At 32.7% G+C, this 20,843-nt stretch overlaps 1 protein-coding gene across 1 annotated transcript; it reads left to right on the top strand.

Annotated features, from left to right (window-relative positions):
* Positions 1-262: 262 nt before the first annotated feature.
* LOC129880397 (chloroplast sensor kinase, chloroplastic) lies at positions 263-20,289 on the top strand. The gene is made up of 9 exons (XM_055954410.1): positions 263-783; positions 15,802-15,963; positions 16,042-16,329; positions 16,763-16,828; positions 16,941-17,009; positions 17,133-17,225; positions 17,662-17,855; positions 18,882-19,155; positions 19,353-20,289. The coding sequence occupies exons 1-9, from the start codon at positions 337-339 to the stop codon at positions 19,605-19,607; spliced, it is 1,848 nt and encodes a 615-aa protein (XP_055810385.1). The 5' UTR covers positions 263-336; the 3' UTR covers positions 19,608-20,289.
* The last annotated feature ends 554 nt before the right edge of the window (positions 20,290-20,843 follow it).

Here is a 20,843-nt window from a genome sequence, read left to right as displayed (position 1 = left end):
AATTATGTATATTATTTTTTATAAAGTTTTTAATGAAACACATTACACATAAACATCCAAAGAGGAGTGTTGTATAACAATTGTTGATGGCTGTCTATGTCCACTTTATTTTCCTCCACCCAACCAAACTTTTTCATTTTTCTTCCTTTTCAATTACTATAAATTGTTATGCAATTTAACACACACAAATTCTATCAACTCATAAAGAAACAAAATTGATAGTTAATTGGACGGACCCACATCTATAAGACCCTGGTGGACCAATTGAACGACGGCATTGGACCGTTTTCCTCCCAAACACAGAGCATTCAGCATTGAATTCCGATCATAAAGAAAATGCTGCTCTCTGCATTTCCTCCGCAGAATCCATTATCCAATCCCACCCCACCCCCTCACTACCCCCCTACCCTCGTCTTCTCCCCCGCTACCTTCTACAAAGCACCAGCAACTACAACTGTTCACGCTTCTTCCCAGAGGCTACCACCACTCGCTCTCACCAACGCCGCTGCTAGCTCCTCCACTACTCTCCCGCACGTGAGTGGAACGTGCTCCGACGACGATGATGGCTCCGATGGAGACGGCGACGGTATGGTTACTTCGGCGTCAGCTATTGCTGCGGCGATACGGAATGCGTCGACGTCGCCGGTGGAGTTCGTTCAAACGATTGAAAAGGATGATGGCAAAAATAGAGGTTTGGTGCTACCGAGTGTTGATTACCAGAGACTTTGCCTTGAACAATTGGACCTCTTTCTCCGAATAGTTCATCCCGACTCTGTTCTTTCCGTAAGAAACGTTTTCCTTGTCCTTGGATTAATGCTTGATCGAAAGAACATTTCTATATTACAAGTTAGTTTCATTAGCTTAAGAAGCTTTGTGTTTATGTCTATTATTGCTGGCTGTAATGCTTTGGATCATGAATTTAAGCACTTTTTACCTACTATACGAAACTCTGCTTGCTTTTTCTACTTTTTGAGTTGAGATAATTTTCTACATGTTGTATTTCTGTTTTAATTTCCCAAGCTTAGGAAGCTTCCAGATGTAGTCTTCAGCAATCTGTACTGCTTTAGCCCTTATTAAGTTCATTGTGCCTTTTATTAGGTCTCGAATTTCCTGGATTGAGGGCAATAAGGTCTAATAAAGTGAAATTTCCATTTTGGTTTCTACGTTTGCCTATTAATGCTTGTACTTTTGTTTTCTGTGTTCTTTGGCAATTACATTGGTGTTCAGTGGAAATATAGCTCATTTTTCTTTCAGGTCGAAGTTAATAAGGAAAGTCTAGTGTTGAGCAATACTATAGCATGCAACCTGCTGTACTTTTCCTTTTTAAGGAAACGTGCTTCCACCATTAGGCAGTAGGTAATGGTAGTGGAGCAACTTGCTGTAGTTTTCCTTTTTAAGAAAACGAACTACCACCATTAGCAGCAGGTAATGGTAGTGGAGCTTTAGTGTCTCGAGGAACTTTCTTTCTTCCTCCACCATCAGTCAGTACGTGCTGGTAGAGAAGAATGACATGATGCTCTCTTTAGATCTGGAGATACAGTAAAGATTGTAAACCCAATAATCTGTTACATGATTTCTTTCTCTCTCGTTTTTTTCTCTATTGTTATTATTTTTAGACAAGAAATGTAACATAAAATGTTTAGCGGACCCACTGAGACATGGCATCTTATATCTTCCACTGCAACAAATTTCTAAAAATCAGTACTAGCAGTTAGATCCAACCCAGTAAAGTCATCTCAAATGGCCAATTGGTTGAGTTGCCATCAAGTAGGTAGTAGTGGTGGATCTGTTGATAGCCTAGTAGTGAAGACATCTTCTGGAACATTTTTAAGGTGAAGTATACTTTTCCTAGGACTACAACCCCTCTTGTGGACATCATCAACTGGTCCTACTTCGGATAACCTGAATCTCTATCCTCCTTCACTAATAAGAGCACACATCGTTTTGTTCTTTCATTTTCACCAGTTTTCTTGAATCCATTAGAAATACTCTAAAAGTATGGACAAGCTAGAGTTCTCATAAAGGAGTGGTCCAAAACAGTGTTGTAAAGGTGCGCTTAAGCCCTGAAGCGAGGTTGGGTGGCCGGGTTAGCACACCTCGCTGCCTCTGTACCCGAAATAGATCCGCTGCGCTACCCAGCGCCTAGCCTTGTCTCCCCTACTCCTCTTCTGATTGTGCCATTACCAATCACGGGTAATCCTAGGTCTGGCCGCCCCTAACCCAAACATATTAGCCCCCTGATTGAATCGGAGAAGGTACGCCTAGTTTGAAGGTTGTGGCACCACAACTTGGGTGAACTTCCATCACCAAGTGAGATGGTGGAAATGATTATTGACCGCTTCGCCAACAAAGCCCAATGTCCCCGGGGCTAATTTATCGCACTTGAGGGCTTGGTTGACACGAGCACAACAATCGGCGGAGCGCGATGGGAAGGGAAAACATGATTATAAAAAATCATATTTCTTCTGTAATTGAAGGATACTTAAAGCAGAAGAGCTGACGCATTGTTTCACATTTGAATTTCTCTTACATTCTACGTTCCCGAAACGGATCCTATTATATATATATGTGATTATTATATTGAAAAGGCACAAATAAGCTTTAAAAATACATGTAATAAATTCTACAAACCAACCTATAATATGTACAAAATATTAGCTCGAGACTTAAGACATCAAAACTGATCTAGTAATAGGATTACAGTTTCTTATACAAAATAATGGAAGTTGTTTATTTTCCATAGATGGAATAATGTTATTTAGAAATACAACCTATATTCCAGTACAAACTATACAATTCCACACAAAAGGAAGATCCCAGATAAAAGACATAGAAACCCCCAGATTGATAAAAACCTCAACACCATGTTGTAACGACTGTGGTGACAAGGGTAATTGCTCATCAAAAAACTTATATGAAGAGCAAGATAATTACTTAGAAGAATAATAGCTAGAAGATATCGAGAAAGATTATACACTAATATATATAGAAACTGAATTTTATAATTTTCAAAAGGGAATAAATAAAATTGGAATGATAAAAAATCCCAATGGCCTAGATAATATAATAGCAATATTAGATGAGATGGAAATAATCAGCGAAAAACCATTAATACATTGAGGTTGTAATAAAATTATATGTAAACTAGATATAATTAACACAGAATACACCATAAAAACAGCAGTCATAGAAGCAAATAATGAAGATACAGAAGAATTTAATAAATAAATTAAAGAATTACTAAAACTAGAAGTAATACGAAGATCTACCTCTAAACATAGATCAGCAGCTTTTATGGTAAGAAATCATAGTGAACAAGTAAGAGGTAAAGCTAGAATGGTAATAAATTATAAAAGACTAAATGATAATACTAGAACAAATGCATATAAATTACCAGATAAAAATGAATTAATTAATAGAATACAAGGTAAAAAGTTATTTAGCAAATTTGATTGTAAATCAGGTTATTGGCAGGTTAAAATGCACTCCGAAAGCATAGAATGGACAACATTTACCTGTCCAGAAGGATATTTTGAATGGCTAGCTATGCCTTTTGGTTTAGAAACAGCATTGCCTATTTTTCAAAGAAAAATGGACGATATGTTTGGAGTCTATAAAACCTTTGTATTAGTTTATGTAGATGATATTTTAGTATTTAGTAAAGATATCCAAGAACATTTAGGACATTTACGAACAGTTTTTAGACTATTCGTAAAATATGGAATAATAATTAGTAAAAAGAAAATGGAATTATGTAAGACACATATAAACTTCTTAGGAGTAACTTTAGGAGACGAAAAAATAAAATTACAACCACACATAGCAAAAAAAGTATTAGATATGCTAGACAAACTAGATAATACAAAAGATCTACAAATATTTTTAGGCCTTGTAAATTATGCTAAAAGTTTTATTCAAGATTTAGGAAAAATAGCAGGACCCCTATATGTAAAGACAGGTAGTAAAGGGCAAAAACATTTTAATATAGAAAATATTAAATTAGTACAACAGGTAAAAGAAAAAGTTCAAAATATCCAGATCTAAAAATACCCTTAGAATCAGACTATTTAATCGTTCAAACAGATGGAAGTTTAGGATGGGGAGCCATTTTAAAAGCCAGACCTAATAAATATAGTAATAAAAATGAAGAAAGAATATGTGCATACCAAAGTGGTCAATATAAAGAAAAAGGAAATATGAGTAGTATAGATGTCGCAGTATTAGCAATAATACATGGGTTAAGTAGCTTTAAGCTATATATCTTAAATAAAAACGACGTATTAGTAAGAACAGACTGTGAAACCATAATTAAATTTCATCAGACAATAAATAGTAAAGCTAGTAGCAAGAGAAGATGGCTTAACTTTATAGATATAATATCAAAATATAATAATATTGTGTTTGAATATATTAAAGGAAAGTATAACGATTTAGCTAATAAATTAAGTAGATTACAAATTAAAACTACTTAAATCTAACTAATTCAATGTTATTTCAGCATGAGACCAACTGGCCAATTGCCAGCAGACAAAGGCAAGGGCATAGCCCTACCAGACTCATACGCTCAGACTCTATTAGGTAAGATAAATGTTAGACCTCAAGGTTCAGTTTAGATAATGGAAAGAATTAACTTTGGTAAGTTCAATTTAATTTCCTATCCTCAGTGCAACCTATCATTTAGAATAATGCCAGATTGTCCCTTAGATAAATCGCAGAAGTGTTTAGTAGATTATTTATGGATAGCCTATAACAGAAAAGACACTAAACATTTTATAGCAGCTACTAATGTTTTATGTCAATACTTTTCAGAAAAAAATAGAGAAAATAAATTTAAATATTATGTTGTTATACATGGAAAGACAAATGGTGTTTTCCAGACTTGGATCGAAGTAGTAGACCCAATAAATGGAATTAAAAATTCGCTTTTTAAAGGTTTCAATAACTTTACTGAAGCTTTAGACTATGCTAGAGGAATGATTGGGCCAAACTACTATATTTCTCCAACCCTACAAAACCCAAACCAAACTCCTCAATGCAATATCCAGAAAGACTCAAACAAAATAATTTTTTGTGGCCACTATTCTACCATGACTGAGGCTTTCAAAAGACTCAATGCAAAAAATGAGGCCAAAAATGTGAGACTAAGAGACAACTCGAGACATTCAAAAGTAAATTTGTTCCTAAGACTGATACAAGTACTCATACCCCAGAAATGAGTTCTCCATCTCACTCAAAAATGGATGAGAAGGGTGTGCATTCCTTCTGAATGCTAAGAAATCTACTGTATCGGATAGAGATACAGCTAGTCCGGTTCAAATGGTAGCCGGTAAAGACTCATCAAACCTGTTAATGGCTACCTCTAAGTGAAGACGAGGGGTGTTCTTCCTCACGAAGAAGACTACCTAAATCTTTTCAAAAAGACAATTCCAGAAAGGGCATAATTTCTAAGAAGAAAAAAAAAATGATAAAATAGAAGTTATAATTAAACAGACTCTAGAACAATTCTTCAAAAACCAAGGAAAAGATAAACGTGTTATTAGCAAAGATAGTCCAGACAGTCCAAGTCCAAGTAATGATAGATTAGTTCCAAATTTAGACAAAGAAGTTAACAGTCTCATAAGAACTCCAAGTTCAGACGAAGATGACTATGGATGCAATAATTATCAAGATGCTCAAGACCCATATGAGGATGATGACTCAGGAATGAGTTTTGGTTCTATCGCCTTACACAATTTAGACACTTAGACTAGAAGATAATACCAAAGTAGGAGAAGACGATGATATGAAGATAAGATCATCAAAAAGAAGATTCTGATAAGAAGATAAGAAATATGTGGAAGAATCTATGCCGCCAGATTTTATGAATAGTAGTGTGCCATATGGGTATGCCCACAATAGTCCTGTAAAGAGTGTTTTCACTTTATCACTACCCTCCAAAAGAGGGAAAAACTGTTGAAGCACGCGTCTGTCGATAGGTCAAAAAGATATTAATAATGCATGTGACGATGGTGCCCACAGAGCACCCGACTTGCATTATTAAGAATCTTATCTTATGTTTGTCGGCCATCAATAGTTGGGCCACGTAGCTTGGCTCAAAACCTTTCGTTTCTCATCTCTTATGCATATATAAGAGATAGTGGTGTGAGTTAAGAAAGATAGATGAGTGAGAACACTTAGAGAAAAAATAAGCCTACAACCTTCAACCTTCATCATATCCTTTCCTTCTATGTTCATTACTCTTATCCTATACCCTATTTCCTCTGCTGTGTAATAAAGCTTATATAATAATAAGTGTGTGTTGTTTATAATCTTCAAGTTTTCTGCAAAGTTATATCCTGGGTGTGGCTAAAGAAAAAGTTGTTAAGAACATAGGTTAAGAGGAAGAGATAAACAGGGTAAAATAAAAAAATAAAAAAGTAAAAAATGGGGAAAATCGGGATTAAATCACATACAAACATGATAAGACTAAACGAGAGAGGGAGTACTGAGTAAGATTTATAACATAATTGAACAAAACCATGTTCAAACTCGAATATACTTAAACAAAACCATATTCAAATCATCCTTTTATCTAAATGACTTTATATTGGTATCAGAGCAAGAAGTTTTTGGGAACTCGATATGCGACGACCTTTGAAAAATATTAAGGCATTTAAAGAGACTAAAAACAAATTACATAGTTTATATTGGGAATATAAAAGATCAAATCATACAAAAGAAGATAACTGTAGACTAGACCAGTTAATTGATATAATATCTAGATTAGAATACAAATTCGTTATACAGCTTAAAGCCAGAGCAAAATATAGTTTATGAAGAAACACTCATCATTCCGCGATATAAGAAGAAGATATTGGTTATTATACCAAGAATATAATAAAAAACGAATAGCTCAAAAACTACAAAAGAAATTAGAAGAATATCTTGTAATAGCAGAGACCGTCGATAACCTCGACAAAAAATACAATTCCTTTAGACAAGAAAGAGTGGTAAAACTAGAATTACTTAGTGCTTTAAGGTGGGAGATACAGAGTTGTGAAAGCGATCAAGAAAACAGCGACAGACGAATAGATTGGATAAGAATACGTATGAGACAAAAAGCTTATCAAGTAGGATAAATTAATGCAAAATCAACCTTTATTTCAAAGAATTAGACAAGTACATCAGTGGCTTCAACAAGAACTACATCATAAATCAGAACTAAGAACTAACAAATACAGAGTATAGACTAAGACACATTTTATCATCTATAGAAGAAAACGCACATACACGATATCTATTTAGAGAATTAGAAGCTATTGAACGAAACATAGATTACTCAAATATTAGAACAAAACGATACAAAGACATACTTCAGTTTGTCCCTTTAGAATAATATTATTCGTGGCATTAGAATACATAAATAAAATAAGATTAAGACAAAACTGGATACACGAAGAAATACAGTATAGACGAGAGCTTAGACAATCTCTCAAAAAGTTAAAGGAACACTTAAATTGGATAGAGGAATACTTGAACAAAGCCATATTCAAATCATCCTTTTATCTAAACGACTTTATATCTTTCTTCTATTTCTCTTCCTAGGGCTCCTGGTAATTTATGGAATAAGTTTTTTCCTAAGTCGTCATCAAAGGTGTTTCCACTAATGGTGCAATAGTAAAGATAATCTTTAAGAAAATTCTTTATATGTAACCAGTTTGAAATACTTAATTGTTCTAACTTTATTACTGCATTTCTTTGTAGTGATACTAGACCACTATTTGGATCTTCTCCTGTTAATAAAATATGTATTTTATTTGTAAAATTATAAGGGTTTGGCCCTAAGTTTATTAGGTCTTGAAATTCTTGGGGGCAATTTTGTTTAAATGCTTCCCATACTGCCTTACATGATTCTCCTAGGAAGGTTTCTAAGTATTTGTACATAGTTTCTGCATCTGTTTCATGATAATTCTTTATAAAATCTGCTACTATTCCTTTTCATAAATCTATAACTGCATTCCACATTTGTGGATCATGGGCAGCTATATTAAGTATTTTTCCTTTATTTCCTCCCTCTTGTAGCCTAATTGGTTCTTCTATTGGCATTCTTCTACCTGCAGGTTTAATATTGTCTTTTATTTCTGTTTCTGGGTTAGATATATATATTCTTTTTCTAGGTAGATTTCCAGTATTATAACTAATTGTTTGTGCTGGAGTCTCCATTAACTCTTGATGACTAATTATAGATAGGACGTCTTCATTTTCTTCATATTCTAATTCCTCTGTTCTATATGCTAAATTATCATCTCTATCTTTACATTCCCTACAAAGTTTTATGGTTTCCATTATATCCATTTTACCCTTTTTACACCCTCTGCATTTAAAAACTATATAATTATTTTCTTTATACGGTCTCTTTGCTTCTTCTATAGCGTTATCTACCTCATAGCCTTCTTGTATTATTTCTATGTTCATAAATTCTTCTTGTTTTGTTTCTATAGTACTTTCTGTTTCATTATCATCTAATTCCTTTTGACTTGTATAATTATAATCAGTAAATCTAATTGAAGTTTCTCCTCTAGAACTAGTATACATTAAATGAGCTTTTGGTGCGAATACTTTTGGTTTGCTAAGTTTGTCTAAATTCCATTCTAATCCTGCATATTCTTCTGGGTTAATTTTTATTGGTTTTATTAATTTTATACCTTTATAACCCATTACCTCTATTACATCATTTACTTGAAGTTTAAATTTTGTATTACTGCTTAGAGTCATTTTTCCTATAAAACCTACACACATTAGTAAATTATTTCCATTATTCATTTTTTCGTAACCTTTGGTCTGTATTCCTATTTTAATATGTTTTCCAAATTCCTTTAGGTTTATTAAGAAATCTGGGCTAATATAAAATATTCCTCCATTATTAGTCATATCTTCTTCTGTTAATCCTATTATAGATTTCTTTAAATCTGACCATCTATCATCATATAATACTATTAAAACTTTAGCTCCTAAATTTTTTCTAGTTAAACCTTTAATTCCTTTGGCTATTAATCCCATGTGCATTAACATTATTCTAGGATTTTTTATTGTCTTTATAAATGCAGGGTTTACTAAATTTAAGGATGAGAAATTGTCTCATATTGCTGAGATTAGTTTTCTCTGTAATGTCTGTATAATTGATTATCTCTAGAGAAATACTTTACGTTGTATAACGTTTTTGGATTCAGTAATTTTAATTGATTTTGTTGGAAAATCTGTGAGTCTCTGTCTACATCATTTAGTTCATGATCTTGTTCTCCAATGGATGGTCTCTTTGCTAATAATCTAGAGATAAAGTTATTTCTAATTTTATTGTCTGAGAAACTTACTCTTGGTCGGTCTTCTTCGATGGTCCTTTTTGATCTATTTGAAAGAAAGTCCATTTTTGTGGTTTTCTAATTATTTTTTGTTTATCGTGTTGTGGGTTATCTCAACTCTCTTTAATTGAGTAATTAATTCGTCTATTTCTATATTTTGCGAGGTTGAAGTTCAGGTTGTTTTTCTTTAAATAATTTGTCTACCTTTATGTTTAATTCTATTAATAATGTTATTATTGTATTATTTTGTTTTAGTATTACTTTATCTGACTGGCTTGACGGGAAATGTGCAGAGAAACCTACTGGCTCTGTGTGATACTTGGTTGTATTTTCTAATATTTTTCTATAATTTATGTCTTCTTCGCTCATGAAAGTGAAATTTGTTCTAGTCTTTTAATTATTCCTTTTAATTTGCTTATCTCTGTAGTTATTACTTCTACTTGTTCTATAATTTTTGTTACTACTTGAGTGTTTTTTATCTCTAATTCTTTAGATTTTTCAATGATTGTCTTAACTAATTTTTCTATTTCAACTTTTGTTGGTATTTTTTCTAGATTAAACTTGTATTTAGATTTGAATCTTTCTATCTACTTCTAGTTGTTGAGACTTTAGGAAGTCAAAGTTTTGTTCTAGTTTATCTAGTATCTTTCTTTGTTTATTTTGAGTAGCTTCTATTGTTTCGAAAAGTTTTACTATGGTTTTATCTTTTAGCTGGACGTTATCATTGAAATTTATTATTAAGTCTACTAAAGTGTTATATTGTTTATCTTCAGAATGTAATATGTGTTCTCCCCTTACAAAGTTACACTTTATAATATTATTTTCATGTAATGATCTGTATTTCTTTTTAGGATGTATTCATAGGTCTAAGTATTCAAGATGTTTTAGAGAATCTATCTTGTTATCCTAAGGAACTCGTAATCTTCCAAGTCCCTTTGTAATTTTCTATTCTATTAGTACTAAATCTGATATCTGCTTCTACGTTATTAATTTCGTGAAGCAAGTTAGCATTGTGTCTGATAAGGGATTCTATAAAAGGCGTTGGTATTTGGAATATTGGTTTTGTCAACTGCTCTTCTATCCAATTTAAGTATTCCTTTAACTTTTTGAGAGATTGTCTAAGCTCTCGTCTATACTGTATTTCTTCGTGTATCCAGTTTTGTCTTAATCTTATTTTATTTATGTATTCTAATTCCATGAATAATATTATCCTAAAGGGACAGACTGAAGTATGTCTTTGTATTGTTTTATTCTAATATTTGAGTATTCTATGTTTTGTTCAATAGCTTCTAATTCTCTAAATAGATATCGTGTATGTGTTTTTTTTCTATAAATGATAAAATTTGTATTAGTCTATACTATGTATTTGTTAATTCTGATTTATGATGTAGCTCTTGTTGAAGCCACTGATGTACTTGTCTAGTTCTTTGAAATAAAGAATGATTTTGCATTAATTTATTCTAGTTGATAAGCTTTTTGTCTCATATGCATTCTTATCCAATCTTTTCGTCTATCGCAGTTTTCTTGGTCGCTTTCAGAACTCTGTAGCTCCCACCTTAAAGCACCAAGTAATTCTGGTTTTACCACTCTTTCTTGTCTAAAGGAATTGTATTTTTTGTCGAGGTTATCGACGGTCTCTACTATTACAAGATATTCTTCTAATTTCTTTTGTAGTTTTTGAGCTATTCGTTTTTTATTATATTCTTGGTATAATAACCAATATCTTCTTCTTATATCGCGGAATGATGGGTGTTTCTTCATAAACTATATCTTGCTCTGGCTTTAAGCGGTATAACGAATTTGTATTCTAATCTAGATATTATATCAATTAACTGGTCTAGTCTACAGTTATCTTCTTTTGTATGATTTGATCTTTTATATTCCCAATATAAACTATGTAATTTGTTTTTAGTCTCTTTAAATGCCTTAATATTTTTCAAAGGTCGTCGCATATCGAGTTCTCAAAAACTTCTTGCTCTAATACCAATATAAAGTCATTTAGATAAAAGGATGTTTGAATATGGTTTTGTTTAAGTATATTCGAGTTTGAACATGGTTTTGTTCAATTATGTTATAAATCTTACTCAGTACTCCCTCTCTCGTTTAGTCTTATCATGTTTGTATGTGATTTAATCCCGATTTTCCCCATTTTTTGCATTGAGTCTTTTGAAAGCCTCAGTCATGGTAGAATAGTGGCCACAAAAAATTATTTTGTCTGAGTCTTTCTGGATATTGTATTGAGGAGTTTGGTTTGGGCTTTGTCTGAGGGTTGGAGAAATATAGTAGTTTGGCCCAATCATTCCTCTAGCATAGTCTAAAGCTTCAGTAAAGTTATTGAAACCTTTTAAAAGCGAATTTTTAATTCCATTTATTGGGTCTACTACTTCGATCCAAGTCTGGAAAACACCATTTGTCTTTCCATGTATAACAACATAATATTTAAATTTATTTTCTCTATTTTTTTCTGAAAAGTATTGACATAAAACATTAGTAGCTGCTATAAAATGTTTAGTGTCTTTTCTGTTATAGGCTATCCATAAATAATCTACTAAACACTTTTGCGATTTATCTAAGGGACAATCTGGCATTATTCTAAATGATAGGTTGCACTGAGGATAGGAAATTAAATTGAACTTACCAAAGTTAATTCTTTCCATTATCTAAACTGAACCTTGAGGTCTAACATTTATCTTATCTAATAGAGTCTGAGCGTATGAGTCTGGTAGGGCTATGCCCTTGCCTTTGTCTGCTGGCAATTGGCCAGTTGGTCTCATGCTGAAATAACATTGAATTAGTTAGATTTAAGTAGTTTTAATTTGTAATCTACTTAATTTATTAGCTAAATCGTTATACTTTCCTTTAATATATTCAAACACAATATTATTATATTTTGATATTATATCTATAAAGTTAAGCCATCTTCTCTTGCTACTAGCTTTACTATTTATTGTCTGATGAAATTTAATTATGGTTTCACAGTCTGTTCTTACTAATACGTCGTTTTTATTTAAGATATATAGCTTAAAGCTACTTAACCCATGTATTATTGCTAATACTGCGACATCTATACTACTCATATTTCCTTTTTCTTTATATTGACCACTTTGGTATGCACATATTCTTTCTTCATTTTTATTACTATATTTATTAGGTCTGGCTTTTAAAATGGCTCCCCATCCTAAACTTCCATCTGTTTGAACGATTAAATAGTCTGATTCTAAGGGTATTTTTAGATCTGGATATTTTGAACTTTTTCTTTTACCTGTTGTACTAATTTAATATTTTCTATATTAAAATGTTTTTGCCCTTTACTACCTGTCTTTACATATAGGGGTCCTGCTATTTTTCCTAAATCTTGAATAAAACTTTTAGCATAATTTACAAGGCCTAAAAATATTTGTAGATCTTTTGTATTATCTAGTTTGTCTAGCATATCTAATACTTTTTTTGCTATGTGTGGTTGTAATTTTATTTTTTCGTCTCCTAAAGTTACTCCTAAGAAGTTTATATGTGTCTTACATAATTCCATTTTCTTTTTACTAATTATTATTCCATATTTTACGAATAGTCTAAAAACTGTTCGTAAATGTCCTAAATGTTCTTGGATATCTTTACTAAATACTAAAATATCATCTACATAAACTAATACGAAGGTTTTATAGACTCCAAACATATCGTCCATTTTTCTTTGAAAAATAGGCAATGTTGTTTCTAAACCAAAAGGCATAGCTAGCCATTCAAAATATCCTTCTGGACAGGTAAATGTTGTCCATTCTATGCTTTCGGAGTGTATTTTAACCTGCCAATAACCTGATTTACAATCAAATTTGCTAAATAACTTTTTACCTTGTATTCTATTAATTAATTCATTTTTATCTGGTAATTTATATGCATTTGTTCTAGTATTATCATTTAGTCTTTTATAATTTATTACCATTCTAGCTTTACCTCTTACTTGTTCACTATGATTTCTTACCATAAAAGTTGTTGATCTATGTTTAGAGGTAGATCTTCGTATTACTTCTAGTTTTAGTAATTCTTTAATTTGTTTATTAAATTCTTCTGTATCTTCATTATTTGCTTCTATGACTGCTGTTTTTATGGTGTATTATGTGTTAATTATATCTAGTTTACATATAATTTTATTACAACCTCAATGTATTAATGGTTTTTCGCTGATTATTTCCATCTCATCTAATATTGCTATTATATTATCTAGGCCATTGGGATTTTTTATCATTCCAATTTTATTTATTCCCTTTTGAAAATTATAAAATTCAGTTTCTATATATATTAGTGTATAATCTTTCTCGATATCTTCTAGCTATTATTCTTCTAAGTAATTATCTTGCTCTTCATATAAGTTTTTTGATGAGCAATTACCCTTGTCGCCACAGTCGTTACAACATGGTGTTGAGGTTTTTATCAATCTGGGGGTTTCTATGTCTTTTATCTGGGATCTTCCTTTTGTGGAATTGTATAGTTTGTACTGGAGTATATGTTGTATTTCTAAATAACATTATTCCATCTCTGGAAAATAAACAACTTCCATTATTTTGTATAAGAAACTGTAATCCTATTACTAGATCAGTTTTGATGTCTTAAGTCTCGAGCTAATATTTTGTACATATTATAGGTTGGTTTGTAGAATTTATTACATGTATTTTTAAAGCTTATTTGTGCCTTTTCAATATAATAATCATAAATGTTATAAGTTCCATCCTTTTGTATTGCTAATACAGGTTTTTTGAAAACTTTTAACAGGTCTTGTGGCACTATTTTCTTGTTTATGAGACAACTGGTGCATCCTGTATCTACTAGGGCTAAAGTTTCTATTTATATATCTTTAATTCTAATTCTAGCTAAGACTTTTATTGTTCCAAATTTTTTGTCTTCATTACATATAAGACTAGTATTATTTTCTTCAATATTCATAAGTTCTGTTTCTAATTGGTCTATATGTATTGTCCCTTGTGTGGACGTGTTATCTATTTCTATTTTTTCTTTTCCTTTCTCTAGCGAGATTAGTCTTTGTTCTAATTCATTTATCCGTGTTTCTAATGTTATTAATCTTAGATTAGTAGCTATGTCTTTTATTTGAGTTGGTTCATGTTGTCTATTGATTTTTATTTTTAGCTTTTCTTCTATGCAGCTAACACAGGCTTCCATATAACATTTCTAACATTTAGCTCTATTTATTTTGCTAGGATACCATTTACATATGCTACATTGATTACTATCTATTCCTTTTTTGTCTTTCAAAGTCATGATTACATACTTGTATAACATTCATCATGGTACTTATTTGTATATTATCTAGATTTAATTCATTCATTTCTAATCCTATTTCATTAATTAGATTATCTTCTTCCGAATCAGATGAATCTGATTGGGTCTTTTCTTCTACATCAACACTTATAATAGAGTATATACTTTCAGTGTCTGACATGTGTTCATCCACATTTAGTAGGGTTTCTTGAAAGTCTTCTATTAATTGAGAATTTCTGGTTCTACTGTTATTTTTTTTAGGACATATGTTTGCTAAATGTTCTATGCTTCCACAAGTATAACATTCTAATTTATTTTTGTAATTTCTATCATTTCTATATTTTCTAACATGTCTGTCTTTACGTAAATACAGCTTTTTTGCCGAAGATTTACATAGATAATATTTTTTACGGCTGTATGGTTTCTGACTGTAGGCAGATCTTCTTTTATATTTCTTCTGTTTACGTGGTTCTTTATCATAGCTTTGGGTTGTATATATCATGGTCTTACAGAAATTCATTTCATTTTGCTTTAGTTGTTTTTGTATTTGTATGTTGGTACATTTTTCTTGCAGTACTTCCATTACATGTTGTATATATATATATATATATATATATATATAATCCAAGAACCTTAGAGCTTTTTTTGCGCTTTTTGCTTTATCATTTTCTCCCTTTGCGTCTTTTTTCATTAAAGCCCACTCTTTATTTGCGGTTAAAGCCCCAACGAACCTTAGAGCTTTTTTGCGCTTTTTGTTTTTGATAACATTTGGTCCAATAGATTAGATAAACTGTGACACTGGATTTGGATGCTCAAAAATAAAGTTTTGTTTGGAACAATATAAGTGATTAGATTGAGAAGATAAAGAAATTCTAGCCATCTTATTATCCTTTAACAATATAACATTGACAAATCAAATGAAACCAAGTTATTTTATTCTTACTATTATACTTTGCTTAAACTCTATTTCACTTTGTATCATTTGATAACTCTCAACATCTTCCATGTTTGGTTGGGCTTCATGTGTTGTGAACAGCGATAATCTTTACCCTATTTTCTTTGGGATTTTCTAAATTATAGAAGGTCAAGAACCAAAACCAAAACTAAAGAGGAAAGTCCCCTGGCTCTTGTGGAGATATAGACTTGAAACAATTTTGCCTTTCTACTTTGCTTGTGTTAATCTAGTGAATTGCAGGTTTATGTAAGACCAGCTGGTAGCTATGTAATGGACCGGCTAGAGTTGCAGCGGATTGTTTTACATCCACGTGTTAATGCGACTGATCTAGTGGTTCTAATTGGTAACTTTAGCATTCCAGCAGGCTTAAGAATTGCCGAAGCATCTCTTTCGAGGCAAGAGGTACATCAATTAATTCTTCAAATTTGTTTTGCACTGAATTATGACTTTATTGTGTTTGACTGGTCTTATTCATCTTAGGCAGAGTTACTTCCCGAGCTTGGAGCTGTAGTTTTCCCTATGTTGAAACACCCATTTATTGTTGGATTTTTAGTTGCGGAACTCCCAAGAACTGCATGGGATAAGGGAGGGCTTAATGTTAAAGGATGGCCTGTCCTGGAGGAGACTTTTCCTTTGCCTCCTAGCACTGATTTGAATATCACAACTTCAAGTGACCACTCCTTTGAGATGTTAAAATTTACAGCTGAGCAAAGATTAAATGCAACAAATATTTCTCGTTCACTTGCAATGGCTTATGTTATGGATCAGGTACAATACTGATACGACAAAGGTGCTCAAAATATATGATGCCTAGAATTCACTGCATTGATCAACATTCCTCTTATATATAATTATTTCTTCTAAAATACGTAATTACTCTAACATCTAAAAACTTGTAATAGTAGTATCTGATTGAACTTAATGAACCTATGTATATGTTTGTTACCACCACGGTAATAAAAGAGAAGGAATCAAAAGTAAACAGTTCCTAAATATCACGAATATATTGACATATACGGCTATAATGTTGACAATAGTACATCCTTTTAACTATTTTGTATTTATTGCCATGAAATGATTTCTTCTTTGAGCATTTTGTTATTTATTATTCTTGTTCTCTTTCTTTCCAGTCATGCACAGTAGTTTTGTCATAAATCTTTGTATAGTTTTTTTCGAAAACTAACTTACGCTACCCTTTCAGAAATCAATTCTGCTCCAACAGTCCACCTGGCAAAATAATATCAGGATGAGCAACTTGGTTGAGCAAGTAAGATTTGCACTGCAGCTGCACCTATATGTGCCAGCAGTTTGAGGTGGTGACAATGTACACTATTCAGATTCGGAACATAATCAATTTTTCATGAATCTTTCATGTGCAGATTCGGGGTTCTCTTTCCAGTATTCGAAGTTTGAGTAAGATGTTATCTGTTCAGATTAGAAAGAGTGAGGTATGTGGCTCAATAAATTTACATCCCTAATTTTTTATTTATCCTGCTTCACTTTCTTTTGTCCCTAAATAATTTTATCATACTTCTAATGAAGAGTTAATCTGCCCATATGACCCTATGTAGATTTCGTATGATATTGTTCAAGACATTTTGGAGCAAGGTGATTGCTTGAGTGATACTCTTAAGGGACTCCAGGATGCTGTTTCCTTAACAAAGGTAATTCGCTAACTGTGCCTCTCTCTCACACACTGTTCTTCTGTGTGACTATGACTGAGAAAAGAAGGAGAAAGATTGAGACAAGCCCCCTTATAAGTTTAAAACAGCTATGACTTTCCTGGAAACTTGGAAAGGGTACAAACTTGAGTTCATTCAATACTAAGAGCAAGTTGGCAGCTTCAACAGGACGGTGTAAGAGGACATAAATTCTTGTCATGAACTAAAATATCTAACTCTGGAGGATATTCATAGTACTAAAAGATTGAACTTATCAAAAATCACTTAGAAGAATTGCAAAAGATAAACGTCCAATGATTTTTGAAGGTCCATTTACACTTCGTCAGCTTTGTTTCCCTTAGTTTTTGTCTTGCCTATTGGTGATTTTTGAGAATAACAAAGATACAATATCGAACATATCGGCTTATACCTTTTTCAGGCTAATATAATGCGCTATAGTGAAGAAACATTGAAAAGGATGCCTAAATCAACTCATCCTGATCATGAGTCAGTGAGGTCACAGTTATCCGATAACTTCTCTCAGAAGCTAGAATCTTTCTCTTCAAAATCCAAGGATCTAGAAATGCCAATGCCACCTCTTGCTCTTGCACCTTTACGCCAGGAAGGAATCAGGTGACTTTTGGTTTTCAAACTATTTTCGTTTTAGAGACCTATCGTCTGGAAAGCTACAAAATGCATTATGTCAGCTTGAAAAAATGTTTATGCATATGACAGCATGGTACCTACTAAACAATTTCAATAATTCCTATTCTCATTCTCCAGACATCAACTTCCCGAGATTTTTGCTTGATGGTTATCCTTTCTGTGGTTGCCGGACAGTGCAACACAAAATCAGAGTTAATATGGAGTAGATAGGAGTTCGGGAGAAGGTTCTCTTCTTGTAACCTGTGGTGCTGGTTCGTTAAGAGAGGACCTGCAATCTCTCGAGTTAAAGTACTAAAAAACTGGAACAATTCTCTGCACACATTTTATTGAATTCAAATAACTTCCTAAAAATAAGGAAATAACTTCCTAATACTCCATCCCAATTTATGTAATGGTGTTTGACTGCGCATGGAGTATAAGAAAGAAAGAAAACTTTTGAAACTTGCGGTCTAGAATAAGTCATTGATATTTTTGTGGCTATATATCATCCCACTAAGGGTAAAATGGACATTTTAAATTTATATTGTTACTATATATAGAAATGTGTCATTTTTTTTTGAACTGACTAAAAAAGAAAGAGTCACAAAATTTGGGATGAAGCTAGTACTATTGGAATGAGAAAGTGGAGTAATAACCTCCCTACTGCAAACCACTGCTACAAAGAAATAGGAAACATAACTAACAGAAAAGCTGAAGTCATCATTGTTTGTGATTTTTCTAAATTTGCATGTATAAACCGTTGGTAGACTAAGAGGGTGCTAACAATTTCCGTCCTGTTTCTGCCTTAAGCTTGCCTATATTGATGCTTCTTGTATTGGGTGACGAGTCCAGGAATACTCTGCAGATTGTCCTTTATTTTTCTAGTCTGATGCCATATGATGATTTATGGAGTCTTTGATTTTTTGCTAGCTTGTTGAGCAACACTTTGGTTTTGGAGACTGCTAATTGTTCCTCCTTTTTTGTCTTTTTCCTGTTCATCTCTTCCCCCAAAAGACCATGCAACGTTTCTGATGTACTGGTGGATTTGGTGGGGGCAGTGGCGCCTTTAGCACACGAGCAGAGGAGAGCTGTTTTACTTTCTGAGGTTCCAAGATATTTACAGGTACCAGTTGAAGAGCCTGCTCTACGCCAGGCTTTGGGTAATTTGATCGAGGGTGCTTTATTGCGTATACAAGCTGGTGGGAAGGTTGAAATCATTGCCACTGGAGCACCTGCAGGGGGTGCTCTTGTTATAATTGACGATGATGGCCTTGATATGCACTATATGGTATGTGTCATGAAATCTATTCAATATCATGATCACTGAGACAATGCCTGATATTAAGATGATAAAATGTGGCACTTAAATGTGAAATTGTGAACATGAACTTAATAATAACAAAGGAGTACGCTCATGACTAAATTTATCAACCGGCTTGTGTGTGTGATAGAATTGAAGTATTGTCTCCTTTTACTTTTGTATAGACACAGATGCACTCTCTAGCACCTTTTGGGGCAGATCTATTTTCTGAAGATAGGGTAGAGGACAACATGACATGGAACTTTGTGGCTGGACTAACTGTTTCTCGAGAAATACTGGAGAGTTATGGATGTGTAGTGCGGATGATCTCACCAAGAGTAACAGATGCTGCAATTGGAACTGGAGGAACCCGTATTGAACTCTGGTTTCCCTCCTTTTCTGCTTCATCTGTTGTAGGTGGCCCTTCTCATGAGGTTTAACAAAGATCAGGAATGCCACTGCCATTTAACTAGACAGGAATATACAACAAATTTCCTGCTTAATCCTTTGCAGATGCTGAGATGGAAAAATTGAAAAGAGCATCTACTTTTCTGATTCATCTAGTGACACAAATCTGCCAAATGACTAATTTCTCTCCTACTGGGACTAAACTAATTGAAGGTATAGCTAATAATACCAGAAGGATGGATGCTGCTGGAGAATGTCCTTATAAAATTTGGTCAAGCCTTCTTTTGGCTTCATCAAACACTTCCTGTTGTAGAGGACTTCTGTATATACTTTAGCATAGTAGTTAATTCCATTTATCTGTTGTGTTGCTTAAAAATATTGTGATTGACTACGAACAAATTGCATGGAGAAAATCTGCCTATTGTATAAATCAGCGTACCTCTACAGATGTTCCAGATTGAACTATTTGCAGTGCTGGGACTTATATTGGACAGAAAGTAGCAGAAGAGTAGTTGCCACGAGTTCCCGAAATCCCTTCCCTGCAGCTATGTTTTCTAGCAATGTTGGGTGTCAGAGTGAAAATATATCAATGCCTTTCATGTAAATTTTAAATGCGAAAAGCTTCTTTATCAGCTTATTCTAATTTATTTTTCAGAATTGTGTGATGTAAGTTATTTTGTGAAAGACTCGTATATTCGCTTACATATTTTTGACTTTACCTCATGCCTCAGCAGTTTGATAGATAAAAGGAAAGTGTACTTGATTACTAGATACATTGGGCAGGTTGAATATCATAATTATCATACAACAATGCTGGTGCAAAGTGATACCCTTTCATCTCCAGATGCTTGCATTTTCTTTACTCTCAGAAATTTGTGGCTTGATTAGCTTAGTTATGTATAGGAATAATAATGAGGTTACGTGTTTTTATAGTTTTGTATCATATAATTGAACTATTGAAAAATGTTTCAAGGTAAAAAAAAAAACACGGAAAAGGGGTCAAATATGTCCTAATACTATGTGAAATTGAATAAAAATGTCTTTTGTTAATAGTTTGATCCAAAACGTCATTGCCATCAATATTTTGGTCCAAACATACCTCTATTGTTAATACTTTAGTCCAAAATGCCTATATTGTTACTTTTGGGTCAAAATCCCCTTTTTCTAATTAATATATTGTTTTTTTTCTTTTTAAACACATTATTTTTCTAACGTGATTAAAAAGAAAAGAAATAATATGTTTATTAAAAAATGAATGTGTTTAAAAA

The sequence above is a fragment of the Solanum dulcamara genome, chromosome 2 (assembly GCF_947179165.1).
Source record: "Solanum dulcamara chromosome 2, daSolDulc1.2, whole genome shotgun sequence".
Classification (NCBI taxonomy): Eukaryota; Viridiplantae; Streptophyta; class Magnoliopsida; order Solanales; family Solanaceae; genus Solanum; species Solanum dulcamara.
Note: the sequence above shows the minus strand (reverse complement) of the source record. Positions and strands in the feature narration are given on the sequence as shown.